This window comes from Thunnus maccoyii, chromosome 9 (genome assembly GCF_910596095.1).
Source record: "Thunnus maccoyii chromosome 9, fThuMac1.1, whole genome shotgun sequence".
NCBI classification, from domain to species: Eukaryota; Metazoa; Chordata; class Actinopteri; order Scombriformes; family Scombridae; genus Thunnus; species Thunnus maccoyii.
In genome coordinates this window covers 15,261,080-15,279,108 of record NC_056541.1, presented here as the reverse complement: position 1 = coordinate 15,279,108, position 18,029 = coordinate 15,261,080, and the positions used below count along the sequence as shown (strand labels likewise).

The following is an 18,029-nucleotide window of genomic DNA, read 5'->3' as shown; positions in this document are numbered from 1 at the left end:
TTAGTTTAACACAAAGGCACTTTGTCTCTGTTGTTATGTTAATAGACTGCTGTTGTCAGCTGATACTGGCCGAGTTTGCTAATGATTTAAAACATATTATTTTGTTTAGGTGTGTAGCAAAACATGGGAACACAGAAACATGTTCAGTAAAACTTTATTTCTAATAACTTAAAAATGAAGCATGTTCGAAGCCAGAATCATAAGCGAGGCCATTTCATTTTGCAAAATACAGTCTTCAACCACGGCTTGATTTGTGCATCACTCTGCACCTTCCAAAACTAGGTGGGGCTCCGACCTTTACAAATGGCAGATTTTATAAAAGCCATCTTTATAAAAGATACAATGCACTGATTAAATTTATAGATTTTTTTAGCATCTTAGAGGTCATGTTGAGAAACACAATACACAGCAATTAGCTCAGGCACTAGAGCAACATAAACACTCTGACTATGACTTTGATATACTTTTAAAATAAGCTGTGATAAGTTATCACAATTTAAGACAACAGTAATCTTAGCCATTCTCTGATGTATCTCTTCCCTTTATAGGAAAGGAACTGGAGTGAACGGCTGAATCACAGTCCCAGATTTATGGATGGCCAAAGCCCCAAAATTTTCTCCAGAATCAACAGTTTTAGTTTTCGCAGACGAGAGAAAAGCTTCTGACTAATTTCTCTTTGCTACTTGCACCACATTTGAGATGAAATGTTCCTGCAGAATGTCCTTGTCCAGGTTCCTACCTGTGAGACAGAGCAGAGTGAAAATTAACTTTACAGGCAGCAACACTGACACAGCATACATGAACACATACACTATCATACAAAGTCAGGTCTAGCCCAAGACAGTCGAATGCAAAGGGGAAAAAAATTTCTGCATTTCAACACAGTGCAAAACTGGGAAATTGTGAAATTGTAATTTTGTAGCAATTTCCTTTCTCTGGAAAGAACAACAGTTACTAATTATAGAGAGAATAGAGACAAAGTTTTTGATTTCCAGAGAATCTTGTTTAAAGGAAAACTATTTTTGTTTAATTGTATGCTTGCGTTTTGACAAATTTTGCATTGTTGCCTTTTCAGCTGACTTTCTGCTCCATTTTCCAAACAATTTTTACCACATTGCATTGTTCTTCCCAGGTAATTGTTCTTTGAAATTATGGATGTACAAAATAAAGCCTTATGTGTTATGGAAATTTATGCTAGAATCAGAAAACTACTAAACAGTGAAGCTGTCCATTAATATTTTTAACTACCTCTATTACTACTACAACTTTTTAAAAAAGTGTTTCAATAAGAGCCAGTTTGACCATTTTATTGCAATTCAATGAATTGGCTGCCCTCAGTGTTAAAGACGCATTGTGTAAAGATACATAAATGAAAGAAGTGTGTGTTTCTTTACCTATAAAGACCAGTCGGTTGATCCGTGAGTTCTCCTCCCAAAGCTGTGGAGTGTCATTCAGCTCGTACAGCTCGTGGACCCCCTGCAGCATCACTTGGTGGGCATTACCTGCAAATGATACTATGCCCTGAAAACACACAAAAACACATAAGTCACAAGTCACGAGTAACATATTAACCAAATCTGAATGAAGTGTTTGGAACTGATTAATGCAGATAATAAAGCAGCGGTTATTGATCACTGCTGCCACTGGGGTGACTATTGTGCTTTACTGTACCTTTAACCGGATGACAGTCATGGGTTGCCCTTCTTTGTTTTTGAACATCTTTTCCCATAGGAGATCCTAAAGCAGTGGAAAATGGGTATTTACTTTTCAAAGGACTGTATTGTGTTAGAGCTTATTAGTAATGGCAGCAGGAAAACAAAACAGAGGATCTGAATGAGTGTGTACCTGGATGAAGATATCTAAGGCGTCCTCAGAAAGATCACCAGCTACTTCAAACGTCACCGTTAAAATACTCTGAGAACGACAGATGAAATATTGAAATATTGTCAGTATATACACAAAATTTGACATTTTGTGGCTTTGGAATTACTTTTCTTGACATTTTGGCTCAGAATTTCAGTGCTTTCCATCATTTTTCACTCACTGAAATACAGGTAAATGATGCTTTGATAAAATAAATAAAATTTATTAAATTAAATAAAATTTAAAGAAAATACATAAAATGTTGTGTTTTGAGATTTTACATGTTCACTTATAAATACAGGCCTGTATTTAAATGCATTTTAACATATTTTTTAGTTTACTGAAACCAGCAAAGTCATTATGAACGTTAAACAAAAGAAGTGTTTTTACACCCCAGCTGATGACTTTGTCAATGACCGTGTCAAAAACCACAACTCCACTCGGCACCTGAAACCCAGCGACGGCACCCCTCTTTATCTGCCTACATCCCCCTCTCGCACTCTTTTTTTTCTCACACGCTCCCTCCTCTCCAATACTTCCTTACAGCATTAAAAGGGCACTTTGCAGATATTTGGGGGTTTTGTGTTGAAGTGTTAAGGTTACACACTTCCTTGTCATTTGGTATAACAACAGAAAAACAGCATTCTCATTTACATGAAAAGAGCAACATGGGGAAGAGGAGGGGGGGAGAAAGGGGGAGGGGAGGGTCTGAGGGATGGTTGAGCTTCATGCGGGAAAGGGAACCTGGAGAAAACAGACAACAATGCTGTTATTTACACACACAAACAACCCTCATCTCTGCTCATCCTGTGATAAAAGTTTGCGGGTATAAAGCACAACTGAAAACAATATGTGGCCTAATTGCTGTGAGGAGTCATTGGGTCCAGTGCCTAATGAAAACACCCAGAGACATTATTCCAGACATAATCTTGGGATAAATATTTTTTACTATCTGATATATCTGATGTTTAGATAATGTGGATACACTGTATATCTTCTGTTAACATGGTACACTAGAAATTTCCCATTCATATCTGTCATTCAACAGCAAATTAAATGGGTGAAATGTGGTTTATACATTACATTTTATGACATCTGGATTCAATTTAAACAACTGTAAAAGTCATAACACCAAGCCAAGACTCTTGTCAGTCTAGCCAACACTGTGTGCCCAGTCTACCAAGGATTATATAGTGTGTCAATGTCTACGCTGTGTATGACCCGAACTGGGTCTATTTGTAGTGTAACAAGAAAACATCAAAAGCCTCGAGTAGATCTCAACACAAAAACCAAAGCAGGGAGGGAGTTTTCACTACAGTGTCAGAGCCTGGGGGAATGCAAAGCACAACTTTAGCCTCAGGAGAATGCGTCCCCCTTATCCTGTAGGAAATGATGTGTTGAAATAAATTAGCAAACAAAACAAGGACAACTTTAAGAATTGCATGGACAATAAGTATAGGGAGTACAGTGAATAAAAATTTATAATAGATACAAACAATACCTTGTCCAGATGTGGTCTTGCAGGCTTCACAAGCTGGAGCTTCTCTGCTAGACTTTCAGAGGAGAAAAATGATTTTTTTTCACATAACATGAAATGTATCTGTTTTATTCCACAAAAGAGACACATTTCCACTTGGAAAGCTGAAAAGAAAAGCTAACAACCAATGGTATCAAATTCTATTTGAGAAACATTTAAATAAAACTTTACATTCAAAATTTGAGATATTTTGATAAATGTATCTGTCAGCTGTACTGCATGTTTATTTTGCACACTGTGTCATAACAGACTGATCAGTGCTACATCTTGGGATTTTGCGGATGACATTTTTCATTTCTGGAGTTGCATTAACAGCCTGTGACTGCAAAAGGGTTAATATAATAATGACATAATTTTGTGATTTAAAATCATTGAAGAACTGTATGTTCTGTCTTCTGGTTGCTGATGTTTAGATGTATTTTAGGAACTTAGTGTGTTATTTTTTAGACCGCTCTTAGGTTGCTTTAAGGCAGTGATTTCCAATTTGGGGGTCAGGACCCTCACAAGGTGTTGTGAGATAAATAGGAGGACGATTAATATTATAGGAAAGTAGAAAAATCATTTCTGCTACACAATCTTGTGCCATTTTTTTCCAGATGTTCCTCTGATGTATGCCTTCTTTCTTGTGAATTTCTGGATAATTATACTTCTTCGGGTTTATAAAACAAGAAAAAAAAAGTCTTTTGATTGAACTGCTCACAACCAGTAGATACACGAAACCAGTTATGAGGATTTTCAAGTAGTTATTGCTTTGTTTCTAAGGGCTAAAAGCCAAAAAGGTTAGGAACAACTGTTTTAAGCTGCCATTCTGTGTTATCTGTTGTATGTTGTTTGCCTGTAACTTATTGTTATTACTGCCCATCCTGACCAGGGCACACTTGAAAGGGAGATTTCTAGTCTAAATGAAGCTTTCCTGGTTAAATAAAATTATAAGACAACTTCAGCTTTTTCACTACTTTTCTCCATGTCCCTTCTTTTTTCTGCAGAAGGAGAGTGGACAGTGTGTTTTGCCTTACAGTATAATCCACTGTATGCTGTATCAGTGTTTAATGACGCAACCCTGAATAGACCTGTGAAAACTTTAGAAATGGCAATTAAATCCTACAAAACACCCACCACCACCCCCAAACAAACTACAGCCCTTGTTCTCTCCATCAGACCTCCTTGTCCTTCCCCCTTCTCCCTGACCTCACAAGGAGGCTAAATGTTGTGTCCAGCAGCTTGAGCCCTGTGTGCTGTTAGTTAGTACCACACAGGCGGAGCGGCGGGGGGCCGCTTCAAACAGCCAGCTTGGGATCTAGAGGAGGAGGGGCCCCGACTCTCAAAGGCAAGGGGAAAGGAGCTATCTGTTGGGACAAGGGAGACTCCTTGGGAGCCAGTGGACACACACAGCTCTAATCCTCTGCAGCTGGCCTCAGAGACACTGACTGAGGGCATGTAAGAGAGCTTTAACACTGCGGCCCGTTTCATTCACATGAAGGGATGAACACTGACTCTATTCATGAGAATGACATTCTACAGGGGATACAATATGATGACCACCCTGGGGTGTAACAGGGGGACGCTCAATAAAAGAGTCTGTTAATTAGAGAGAAACATGGTGAGCAACAGTATCAAAGACTGTTGGGTACACAGTTCAGACAGAGTAGAAACAAAGGCCATCGATGCAGAAAGATCTCTGCAGTCAGAGGAAGTTCTTGATCTTTCACTGCAAGATGTAAAATAGAAGATTATAGATACTTCACATCTGCACGGCCAATATTGCTGCTGGACACATCGGTGTCATGCTCTATTTTAAAATTTGACAATTATATACACATAATCATGTTGCATTTTGTACCTTAACTAAATTAAGTAAAATCAAATATTAATTTTCAAAACTTTTTAAATAAAACTGCAAAGTAATAGTTTGTCATTTTCTTGCCGAGAGCTTGATGAGATGATTCCAGTGACTTCCTGTTTGTTGCCATAACCCCCAGTAAAACAGTAAATTGTTGTTGTTTTTTACACTTTTATGCAGATTTAAAAACCAAGATATTACATGTTAATTTGTGAGCTTTAGAAGTGCTGGTAGGCAGATTTTGTTACCTTTGGAAAGAGCCAGGCTAGCTCTTTCCCCCTGTTTTGCAGTCTTTATGCTAAGTTAAGCTAACCAGCTGCTGGCTCCAGCTATATATTTAGTATTATCGCATGAGAGTGGTATCAGTCTTCTCATCTAACTCTCGGCAAGAAAGCACATAAGTGCATTTTCTGAAATGTTAAACTACTGCTTTAAAATCAATGTTTGGGTCAATACATTTGTGCAAAATTGTTGCACAAATATATCTGTCAGCTGTACTATGTGTCTGTCTTTAAACAGTGTTATGATGGACTGAGCAGTGCTACATCATTTTACATTTCTGCATCTGTATTTGCAGTCTGTGTCAGTAAAACATTGAATAATAGCCATCTGAAGTAACAAACTACTTGAGCTTTTTTATTTTCCCTCTTTTCCATAAGAAGAAAAGGGACTATACAGTCTTTGCCTTTGAACAGAAATGCCAAAGATATATGAACAGTAATTTAGAAACAGTGTTGCACCACATACTGTATGTATGTGTGCCCACCAGAGACACTGACAAGTTTATTTTTCAACTGCAAAATGTCCCACTTTTACATATCTCGGTCATAATTCTTTAATAACGAAATTTAAGGGAGCCTCATAAAAAAATTATATGTATATCAGCTGATATATCGTTCAGTTTTTGTTTATTTTAAACTCAACTTTCTCAACAATTATATAGTGTTTTTTTCTGAATACATTTTGTGTATATGAAACCTATATGGTATAAAATCAACTCACTTGACTCCATCTTTACTGTCGAAAGAATGTAGATCCAGAACTTTAGAGAGATCCACCCTGTGGAAGAAGATCACTGATTATTTTACTTTTGTTCCACTTTCATTTTAACATCAAACAACAACATAGAGGGTAAAAAGTAAGCAAGACATTTCAGCTTTTGCTTCAAGTTGCGTATAAGTAAGATTAACTGTGACCGAGAGGAATGGGTTCTGACTGGCTGTGAGAATGTTTTTCTGATTAACCCCTCTCTGCACGGTGTCTTTCATCTCACCCTGGCTTGAACTCTGCCAGGGGGGCAAAGCAGAGCCGAGACACACCTAAACCTTTGATACACACTGCTTGTGTTAGTCAGATGCTACCTGGGTCCAATAACATACTAACACAGAGGGAGCATATGCACGCATATCTGCACGCACATCTGCACGCACGCACATTCACACATATACAGCCCTGTCGGCTGGACGACCCAGGGTCAGAGAGCAAAGACTTGTGGGTAACTGGACACCACTGAAGGTTTGGTGTTTACTCAGGGTGCAGCCGTTTGTGTATGTATACGTGTGTGTGGGTGAATTGGGGGTTTTACTTGTGCAATGTCACGCCTAAACTGCTTCATCTTTGTTACAAAGATCTGAGCAGGAACAGCACGTGGAGTTCATCTGTTACACTAAACAAAGCGGGTAAACTGGCCACCGAACTGAAAAGCTACATAATTTTATCACACAAAAATGATCCCACTGTGCTCCAGAAAAAATAACTTACCTTGATCTCTGGGTTTCTAAGATCTTGACAAGACCATTTATAGACCTGAAGTGAGAGGAAAAAATGTTAATATTAAATTAGACCTCACTCGTCCTACCATATCCCCCTATATCTCTGTTCTTTGTGACCTTATGAACAGGCTACACGTAATGCCCAAAATTTACATATGCAGCTCAATAACAAGAGTATGAATAAAAATAGATGATAAGAAGTGTAAAGTATGTGAGGCCGACCTGACAGCATCTCTGACTTGTGCAAGTTCCTTTTCATTCACCAGATCCGTCTTGTTGATAATGGTCATGTCAGCGAGGGCGATCTGCCTAAAAAAAAGACAGAAATACAACACTGTGTTTATCCAGCTAGTGTGAACATGCTCTTCAAAATTTGCAAAACGCCAACAACAGAGAAAAGCTACACCCAGAACCCCAAAAAATGAATCACTAAAAACTCTAATTTCCCCAACTGTATGTATGGGTGTGTTCATGGGTGGCAGTGGACAGTGTCAAACTCAAATGGGAGCTGAGCACTGTTTAGTTTAGAGGTGAAAACACAAACAAAGAAGAAGAATGCAAAGGGTCATGCAACTGGTCTTTATTCATCAGTGTATTTGGTCAACAACAACACCACGCAGCTGCTGGAGGAGACAAACAGAGAGACGCCCAGGGAGGCAGACAGGCGGGTGGCAAGAGTGTGGTCAACAGCAAGTTATGAGACCTGGTGTGGTGGATACCGAGCGGCTTATTTAGTCGTAAAAATGAGCATACCTGGCTGCCTCGTTGAGTAGTCCTTCTGCTTTTTCCTCTGTTAGTTGCTATGAAAGGGAGAGATTGTGGCACAATTTACACGTGTGTTCACAAAATGGACAAAAAAAACTGCTAATGCTGATCCTGAAGACTTCTTTCTTTTGACACGTTCTTGAAAATATATATATATATATATATAAATGGTAAAATGCTCAACATTTGCAACAGCCAACACAAAATGTGACAGATAAATTGATAAAAAAGAAAGGGCCTATATTTGATCTTCTTCTCTCAAACACGTGAAACCACAGGAGATCACTTTTCATTTTGTTTGTGTCCTGTGGTTGCACCAGGGATGCGTTTTCCAAAGCAGTTTAATATGTGATAACAGACAGAGCAGGAGGTGTTAATCTGGATCCTGACCCCAAGTGTCAATCTGACATTAATCGGTCACTCTTACCTCTGAGGGAATAAATGACAAAAATGTATTGAAAAGACCGATCGCTGCTTTTATTCTACAACATCTGTACCAGGAGACAAAGACCTCTCAGTGCGCCTGAGGCCAAGGGCTCAAGTTAAGTTGAAACCCCTCAGATAGATATTTCAATGGACACATGAGGGGAGAGGCAGGTGAATGGATGTGACAGTCCTATTACGATGGTCACATCTCTGATATCAATTACTCCTTCACTATGAGTTATCCTCTCCTTCTTTCTGTCATGATTTCCTTCATCTTGTCTCTTTGTGCCACGAGGACGGAGCAGCACCTCGGCCACCAAATGTGTCACCTCGCTGAGCATGACACCTTCAAATTAGAGCCCATTATCTGGGTGTCACTTGTCCTGTTCCTTTTAAATACCATAGGGAGGGCAGGATGTGTGTGTGTGTGTGTGTGTGTGTGTGTGTGTGTGTGTGTGTGTGTGTGTGTGTGTGTGTGTTGCTATGCGCTGGGGAGTTACGAACAATCTCACAAGTTTAACAGCTTATTCTGCCTTTAAAGTCACAATGAACACTATTTATTTAGGTGTTGCTCAGTAGCAAATACTGATGATGCTTTGTGAAGTATTTGAAATTTGGCAACAAACATGATTAAGTCTGCAACTGATGACTGTTTTCAGTACTGAATAATTTTTGATTATGTTTTTGACTCATCAATTAATCTTAAAAATTCCCTTCACAATGCCCCACAGTACAAAGCAACAACTTCAAACAACTCGTTTTGTCTGACCAACAGCCCAAAATTAAATGATTTTCAATTTAAAAGTAAACGGACAGAGAAATTCTCATATTTGAGATGCTGGAACCAGTAAATGTTGAGCATTTTTGCTTGATAAATGACTTAAACAACCAATCAACTATCAAAAATGTTAATTGACTAATTCATTTCGACTTAACGTTTGAGCAGAAAACATGATACAGTATTTCAAAACTGAAAAACCACTTCAAAGTTTCCTTATATCACATACCTGCAGTCCATACTTGGCATCGATGACGGTGACAATGCCTAGGATAAACAAAATGTTGGTGAATCAAAGGAAGTACCACAACTTGTGCACATTCTTCTACTGACTGCTGTTGCCTTTTGGTGTTTAGTTTTGCCTGTTTGTCTGAGCCACTTTCTCTGACTTATTTGAAGTACACTTTTGGTCTACTGGCCTGTCACAACAGAGCGGACAGCTGAGCATTCAGTGTGAGGAGTGAGAACACACACACACACACCAATGAAACAGATACACAAACAAGACAAAATATGTCATCCTCACAAACAAGGCAGGTACCATTTAGACAAGTCAGAAAATACATCTCATCAAAACTGGAGTGCAGTTGGAGCTGTTATACATCTGAGTAATAACATTTGAGTAAAATTTTAACCTTAAATTCTATTTCTTTCCTTTCTACATTTAACATTTTCCTTTCAAGTTAATCAGTTTCATGGTGAAAGAGTTTGAGCTTTTTAAAGTTTAAAAATGTGACCTTAAATTATACAACCTCCATCAATCAGTGTAATGTCTTGAAATGGCAGCATCTTAATGCATTTCTCCTCTTAAGTAATACCAGTCACACCGGTGATGTCTGAGAAACGATATTAACAACATCTTCACTGTCATTACAAATGACTCCAAACATCTCACCATCCAGATAGACGTCGCTGCCGAGCTCTGCATCGACCCAGAACATGGAGGCCACGGCTCCTGCCAGAGAAAACGTGTTAAACAGTGTAATGGTAGATGTAAACGGCTGACACGCATAAAACGGAAGTGTAGTTTAAGTAAAAAGAGGCCATATTCTTCTTTTTGTCTAAAAATGTTCTTCTAAATTTATTAACTTCTGCATGAGGCGTTCAAAAGACTACAAAAATTGACAATATAAATGTGGCCCCGGGCACATGGGATTATCTTTATTATTATTATTATTATTATTATTATTATTATTATTATTATTATTATTATTATTATTATACTCATACTCACACATCATTTTTGAGATGAAAATTACAGCTACTGTATACTTTTGACTGGTGCTGTATATACTGCTATATTTTTTTTTTTTAAAATGGTAAAAGTAGCGAATCCGACAATATGTTTGGGGAAAATCTGTGATATAACTGTATCATTTAACCAAAAAGTTACCAGCAATATTATTTCAATAAATTTAAGGCTGCTTTTTTGTGATCAATCACATTACATTACATCAATCATTCAGCCAGAAAAAAAAACAGATGATGTCCATCACTTGTTTAGTTTAACCAACAGTCTCAGTCTTGAAAGATGTTTAATTTAAATGATAAAAATAGAGAAAATGAAACATCCTCACATTTGATAAGCTGAAACTTGTGAATGTTTTTGCTTGATAAATGACTTAACGATTAACAGATTATCAGATTATCAGAATTGTAGATTGATTTTCTGTTCATCAACCCATCTTTCAACACTAAAATGCATTTCAATTCAATTCAATGACACCTTTATGTGAAGTTTAAGCGTTTAAAGGCAGCAAAGCACTATTTTCAGAAACCCTGCAAGCTTTCTTCTTCTGGGTGAACTCTGTGGACCAGATAAAAAACAATATCAGAAGCTTTCAATTGTTTATCTCCTGTTGGTACATTTGGTTTGTTTCTATTTTCCTGTGGACGAGGTTATTATAAGACCCTATGTTACCATGCCAGCCACAGCTTGTTCACATAATGCAATTTTGTCAAACTGCCAAGCGAGAATAAGAAAGCATTGTAAATATTTGATGGATGCGTAATGAAAACACTGTTTTTGAGTGGCATGTTTCACATAACTCATCCGAGCCCTTCCTGAATGGAAGGGGAGAATCCCCCGGGAGCCTTTGTGATTGACAGCACTGCCAGAGCCAATGACAGACCTGTCCTAGTCGATAACAAGCCTGTCTCAGCCAATGACGTGACAGAAGACTGGAGACAGCCCCAGTCTGAGCGTGCTCTGTTGATTCTGCCGGTGCGGCCAAGTGGTGTGTGTCTGACCATGCCGCTACCTCCTCTGACACCTGTCACTTAGCGACACACCCCGATCGTCACAGTGCTCACCCTGTAATGGCCTAATATTGATTTCCTGATTCAAACCTGGGAGCAGAACGGCTGCTAGTTTGTTTTTTTTTTGGCATCCCTGATGAAAATAAGCTCCTTGGATGCTCCTGTCACAGCAACACAAGACTGTTAGAAAACTTCTGATTGCGGCATTAGAGAGAAATCAGCAGCAAACATTATGAGCGACACATTAAGATTTTTTAAAAAATGGCTCAATGGCATTGCTCGATCCATAAGACATCACAACCTTCTCCACTAGAGGGGTGTTTAATAAAGGTGGCTCAGAAAAGTGTGGTTTAAGGTGAAAACCCTGTCTTGAATAAGCCTAACAAACTGAACCAGGATCAGCTTCAAATCAGAGCTAATATAAGTCAAGTCTGGGTTATTTCTCGACTTTAAAGCACAGACCTGAGACATCATCATCATCAATTCACAATCAAGAAAACGGAGATATGAAGACAAAAGTGCAATGTTGACAGCCACAAAGCAGCATGTATTAAATATATAACAATACCACTGAAATAAACAAAGCTAAAGAGAACTTTTGGCAGAATTAGCTGTGAGTTTAGACTCTGATACAAGTTGAAATCATGTTATCTCAGTTTTTTTCTGACTGTTTATATTCATGACATCATGTGTTCAAGTCCTGCAAGAGTAACATGAATTTTCATTGTATAATAAATGCTGAAATATTTTATAGCAAGAAGAAAAGGTAAGAAGCAATGAGCTCTTTCAGTTGGATTTTGCTACTTGGTTTGTTCAAGCGATGTAACAAGTCTGCATATAGTTGAAATACTGTTTAAGGACTTGCTGTCTGCCACTTTTTGTATTCTTAACACAAACTGGTGTTTTTGTATGTGTTTCTTTAACTTGATTTAGTGACAGTTAAAGAGAGAACAGCCATGGGTCAAAGTTATTTATTAGCTTTATTTTAAATACTGTGAATACTGTGAAGATTATGAGTCAGCTGCCAAAAAGCATTTCATTCCCAACCTACAGTATGTTGTTGGGGAATCAAAACTGTAAGATAAACAATCAGCAAAGACATTGTTAAAAAAAGAAAAAAGAAAAAAATGTAGGATTTGGTTATTTCTTGCATTAAATAGATGTTGATGTTTGTGAGTTGACTGTCAAATCTGTGTGTGGGCTAAAAGAGGCAGGACCCCTCTCTGCCTCCAGCCCACACACAACCCACCTCCTGGTGAAACAGCTGACGACTCCATGAGGTTTCAAAGGAGGCAAATAACTGTCTATATGCTCCCCAGGCCAGAAATGTAACTCTCAACAACAATAATCTACTTGACAATCAAAAACTGATTTCTATGAGACTTTTGCTCTTCTTTTAACTTCACAAATGTGTATTACCTGGATCAGCAAGTCCTGTCGTTTCTAACAAGATGTAGTCGAACTTTCCTTTTTTCTGCATCAGATTCTCTATGGCTTTAAGACCATTGTCCCTGAAAAATGAAGAGCAGTCACTAATGATGAAGAACGGCATATGCGACATTTGAAACAAAATGTAATATAATGCAAGATTGTGTTATATTTTCAACTCAGTGCACTAACATAAACATTACATGATTTAAAACAAAAATAAAGTAACAGTACATTTCTAACTATCCAAATAAGTTATATTTAATCTACCTACTTGACAGAGCAGCAGAGGCAGCCATTTCTTAGCTCCAGCCACTCCTCATACAGCTCTCCGCCGTCGCTCACTGACAGCGACTTCTCAAGGGCGCTGCCTGCAGGGAGAGGACGCAAACTAGCGATCAGGATGAAGCCACCGATAGAGACCGAGCAGCTCGTAACAAATATGTTCATTTTACAAGGTATCAGGAGATTTCAAAAAGCCAAACAGTTTTTAATATTCTGTGAAACTGCTCTTTGTACCAATTGAATAAAGACAAATGAAAACAGACTGAAATGTCATAATCTAACATAATCACATAACAGAAATGTAAGTAAAGTTACAAATGTAAGCTAATTATAAAGTCCTGTGCAAATATGATACATGTTATTCCACAAACTCTGGATATGAAGCAGAACATGATAATGAGTTTTTATGAGTTCAAAATTGTTACTATGCTGCTCTCTTGTGGAAAGCTGAGGAAATAACACAACAAGTAAAGTTTTAGTCCAGACACACACAGTATGGAACATCTTTATTTGGCTAAAACAAAAGCAGTTGAAACTATTACCAATTGAAATTCCTCCAAAGGACACTTTTAGTTTACCTTCTCCAAATTCATTGAGTATGACGGCAATCCGTTTGTTGTGTTGTTCTGTTAAGATATAGTTCAGGAGAGTGGTCTTTCCAGCACCTAAAAAGTAACACAAATATAAAATTTGTAAAGAATAATTAAGCAAAACAACCATCGGTTTCAGCATCAATCTTTTTACAATTTTAATATAACAATGGATATGCCCTGGTCCAATACTAAAGCTGCTTTGGGTTGTAGTGAGGATGGACTGATAAATGTGTGAGACTATAATCTCTTTTATAAGCTCATTAAAGCTATAAGTAACACAGACAGTCTCTCACCGAGGTAGCCGGTGATGATGGTGACAGGTATCTGCTCTGTAAGAGGACCGGGCTGGGTTTCGATGGGCACCAGCTCTGGGCAATCATCTTCCTCCTCCATCACTATTCCATCCATACCAGAAGCAATGTTTGACAACAGAGACACTGAATCAGTGCAAAGACATTTCACAAACAGTCTTGTGAGTAGGATTAACACATTTAGGAAGCTCTCAATCCCACTTGAGAGGCAAACAACCGTAAACAAACATAAAAATCTGTCTTATTTATCAGAAATACCCTTTTGTTTCAAAAGTATAACACAACATGTATTACTCATTGTGTTATTCAGCGTGACTTTAACATGATAAAGTACTAACTGTCCTAAAAATGTTCCTGAGGATTATCCAAATAAAGCGGTTGGTAGTCAGGATTTCAGCTGCTTTCTCCTGGTCGTCCTCCTCCATACAAGTCTTGACAATACAGAAAATGTTGAAGAATAACATCGACTTGCTCGCCACAGTATCACTTGCAAAGGCTTTTATTTTCTCTCGCCTCGACTACTGCCATTCTCTCTATATAGGAGTCAGTCAGTCAACCTATCTGGCTTGCAGCTGGTTCAAAATGCAGCAGCAAGACTCCTCACTGGTACCAAGAGGAGAGACCATATCATCCCCTGTACTGGCCTCTCTTCACTGGTTACCGGTTAAGTACAGAATTGAATTTAAGATTCTTTTATTCGCTTTTAAAGCTCTACATGGACCAGGTTACATCTCAGAACTGCTCGTCCCATATTCCACCTCCAGACCCCTCAAATTTGCTGACCAATCACTGCTCTCCATTCCAGTTAAAAACCAAAGATTAAGAGCATTTTCAGTTGTTGGCACTAAATTGTGGAGTAGTTTGCCACTAACGATTAGATCCCCCCCCTCCACTGATATCTTCAAAACCTGTCTAAAGACCCATCTCTTCCCTTTGGCCTCTTAATTGTCATCATGAAGACATGCCTGACCACACTCTGGCTTTTATTTGTTGTTTGTGCAATGCTGTTTGTGTTGTGATTGTATCTGATGTTCTGCCTTATTTATGTCTGTGTTGTTGTTTTGACCCTGTTTTTGTTTGACTGTAATCATGAATCAAATTCTCCCATAATTTAATCTCTCTGTAAAGCACTTTGGTCGACGTCTGTTATTTTTAAATGTGCTATAAATAAATGGACTTGGCTTATTCTTTCCTCCCCGTTTAATTCGCCGCGACAGCACAATAAAACATACATTCCTTGATTTACAAAGGTTATGAATAAATTACCTGATTGTTCCTCTCGAAAATGCAGATATTCAAAAGTTTTCACAAGAAAAATGCAGGTCCCAGTCGTGCAGTGCTGCTGGTTTACGTTTTGACAGTGTGCAACACTGACGATACTCCGTTCAAATCTGGACAGCAGCGACAAAGGTTCCGCTTTCGGGGCACAAAGTCTGCAGGAGGGTAAGGTTACAAAAAAAGAGAGAGAGAGAGTAAGAAAGACAGAAATAGTGAACAGAAAAAGAAAATGTAAAAATGACAACATTTCCAGCTACAACATTTTGTAGATAAATACACAAACATCTGGTTTCCATTCGTCTCTTTAACAGCGTAGTAAACATGGTGTAATCGTAGGTGTAATGACCAGATTCGACCACAAGAGGGCGTCAGGAACCATGTTATTGGAGACAGTGGAGCCCTTGTGTCCATACGTCCTTTGTATGGTGTGTAGGCCTAGTTTCAACTTTTGGGATAGGAAGCTCAGAATAGATGCTGCTCCTTTTGCCGGTATGCATCATGCAACAAGTGTGATGAAATTTGAAGCTCGCAGTGAACATACACTGAGAATGGACTTTTTAGAGAAGCAGGAGACATCTTGTATTAAGCAGTTAAACTTTTGAAATTAAAAATATTTAAACTTGTTAAATTGACAGCCCGTTGAACTTTCTGTTGTTGTTTTTTTTGTTTGTTTTCATAGTATAGTATTGCATCCTTGACTTACAGCTTAATTGAATGATTGGTGTGATTGTGAAAATAATCCTCAATTTTTTTTCTCCGGAAAATATAATTGTGAGTTTGGAAGAGCAGGAGATGAATGAGTGACATCACTGACTCAAACTTGTTTTTATGTGGGGGAAATTGAGATCCTGTTCTCCCCTACTATTTTAGTATTTAGTATTTCATTTTCATGGATTTGGTTTCCCTGTCACTCTTAATGTCTCCTGCCACTCACATGTACAAGTGTGTGTGTTTTTTTAACAGAAAAAAAAACTGCTGAAGTCCCCCTCTACTGATAAATATGTTTTTCTCCTTGTTGGATGTTTGAGCTTCACTGTGTTGAATGATGTATGTGCAGAGTTTGACACTAGAAAGTTGTTTTCACTTTCATCTGCTGACAGTGGAAAGTTTCTCTTTTTCCCCGAAATCTGATTTTAAGAGGCAAGCCTATGAGCATGATTTGTGACATCGCAAATAGTTTGGAAGCCAATTCTGGTCCAGTATTCAACTTACCCAAGTGTGATGAGGAAACTTGAAACCTCTAGTGCACAAATACTGAGAATGGACTTTACAGTGAAGTAGGAGTTACAGTTGTGAGATTAAATATATTTGCATATTCATAGATTCTTGACTTTTTTTAATGAGGAAGAAGGAATAGGTGCCATTTGTCAGACACATATTATTGTTCCAAGAAGAGTATTTTTTAATGTTTTAATACATGTGTGGAGGGGATCTTTTCACGTCAATGACCCCTAAACTGACACAAATTAGACTTAGATTTTGTCCCACATCTGTTAAGATTTTTGCTTTTAGATGTTTTATTACATAAAGTGTATGAAAACCATGACCAAAATAGTCAATACAATGAAAATAAATGGTCCCCCCTTTTTTCTGGGGACCCCCTGGAACCCCATCAAAGACCTCTGGGGATCCCCGAACCCCACTTTGAGAACCACTGCTTTCATCAAAACCCACATGCTTATCTCGGCAGCGAGGGAGCGCGCGTCTGATCAAGCGTGTCCCATCATCTCCTCCCACTCTCTCTCTCTCTCTCTCTCTCTCTCTTTCTCTCTCTCTCTCTCTCTCTCTCTCTCTCTCTCTCTCTCTCTCTCTCTCTCTTTCTCTGTGTCTCTCTCTCTGCGGGATGGCTCAGAGCAAATGCGGAAGTTTACACCCAGGAAAGCTGCCCCTGCCCGCCACAACCAAGATGAGTGTTGACATGACTGTCGGACTGTAGCGAGGAGCGGTGTGCGGTGCGTCGGGTGACAGTCAGCGAGGCGGCGAGACCGCAGGAAAACACCGAAGCCAGCGCGGCTGAACTGGACTTTACACTCGCGTATGGCTTCTCTGGGCAGCGCAGAGCGACGGGCTTTCGCTCTGAAAATCAACAGGTAAACATCTCATATAGAAAGCTGTGGTTGTTTTGATAGTTTTGTTTTTTTTTTTTTTTTTTAGCGGTGAGCGTGAACTCTTGGTGCTTCCCCGGAGAATTTGGGAAGGAGCCCCTGTTTTGACAGTTTGAGGGGTTTTCACAGCGGAGCGAGCAGCCACATGTTGTGAATGTTAATGCTGCAGGTCAGTTCACTCTGTCCCGAGGTACAAAAAAACAACAAAGCAGCCTGGAGGATACGAAACAATCAACTTTTTTGTCATAAGAGCGCATAAGAGTTATTACAGGACATGCTTAACTTCTTGTAAAAGTGACAGCCATGTGATCAATCATGAATACATCAGTTTCTCTCACCACTCACACTTAACAGTCTGAAGAGAGCAAACAATGCTGAACTTAAAGATAGATCTGTATTTTATCAGTGTCGTTTCCTCCTCATGAGGATGCTGATTCTATATCTAGTGTTTCTAATGTGATCATTTCCTGTGGTGTGTAAAGTCTGAGTACAGCCACTGTAAATGAGGAGGGATGTGGTCATAGTTCCTGCTGTGTCACTGGCCAGGTGTGGAGGAAGTATGTACATGGAAGTCCATTGTGTACCATGCTCCTGTTGCATTAAAACAAATACACTATTACTTCCTATGATTAGCAGTGCAGGGCTGGCATATCAGGCTTCTCCCTACAGGGCTCCTCTTGCCACAGCGTGTGCAGGTCAAACTGAGTGTTTTGTTATACACTGCACAGTGCCTTATGTTACAGCAGTTTAATAAACTTTGCACTGGGGTTCATTCACACTGTGGAAGTG

The 18,029-nt window shown here is 38.8% G+C and overlaps 2 protein-coding genes across 2 annotated transcripts in view; one reads left to right on the top strand and one right to left on the bottom strand.

The window, feature by feature from the left end:
- Positions 1-138: 138 nt before the first annotated feature.
- On the bottom strand, positions 139-15,248 carry cbwd (COBW domain containing). The gene is made up of 16 exons (XM_042420858.1): positions 15,124-15,248; positions 13,840-13,941; positions 13,532-13,618; positions 12,943-13,039; positions 12,660-12,751; positions 9,877-9,936; positions 9,211-9,248; positions 7,766-7,812; positions 7,235-7,321; positions 7,002-7,046; positions 6,243-6,299; positions 3,365-3,416; positions 1,846-1,914; positions 1,672-1,737; positions 1,395-1,521; positions 139-739 (listed from the first exon to the last, which is right to left on the bottom strand). The coding sequence occupies exons 2-16, from the start codon at positions 13,937-13,939 to the stop codon at positions 666-668; spliced, it is 1,098 nt and encodes a 365-aa protein (XP_042276792.1). The 5' UTR covers positions 13,940-13,941; positions 15,124-15,248; the 3' UTR covers positions 139-665.
- Positions 15,249-16,905: 1,657 nt separating this feature from the next.
- Positions 16,906-18,029, top strand: part of dock8 (dedicator of cytokinesis 8) — a 53,480-nt gene continuing 52,356 nt past the window's right edge. The window contains exon 1 of the mRNA XM_042421013.1: positions 16,906-17,225. Within this exon, the coding sequence (XP_042276947.1) occupies positions 17,173-17,225 (53 nt within the window). The 5' untranslated portion in view covers positions 16,906-17,172. The remainder of the gene's footprint in view (positions 17,226-18,029) is intronic.

Bases quoted from the DNA above. Each gene is read 5' to 3' on its own strand.
- cbwd (XM_042420858.1), bottom strand. From the start codon at position 13,939: ATGGAGGAGGAAGATGATTGCCCAGAGCTGGTGCCCATCGAAACCCAG. The intron at 13,040-13,531 runs GTAAACTAAAAG...CTCTCCCTGCAG, and splicing joins ACTCAATGAATTTGGAGAAG to GCAGCGCCCTTGAGAAGTCG. The intron at 6,300-7,001 runs GTAAGTTATTTT...CTTCTTCCACAG, and splicing joins TTAGAAACCCAGAGATCAAG to GGTGGATCTCTCTAAAGTTC.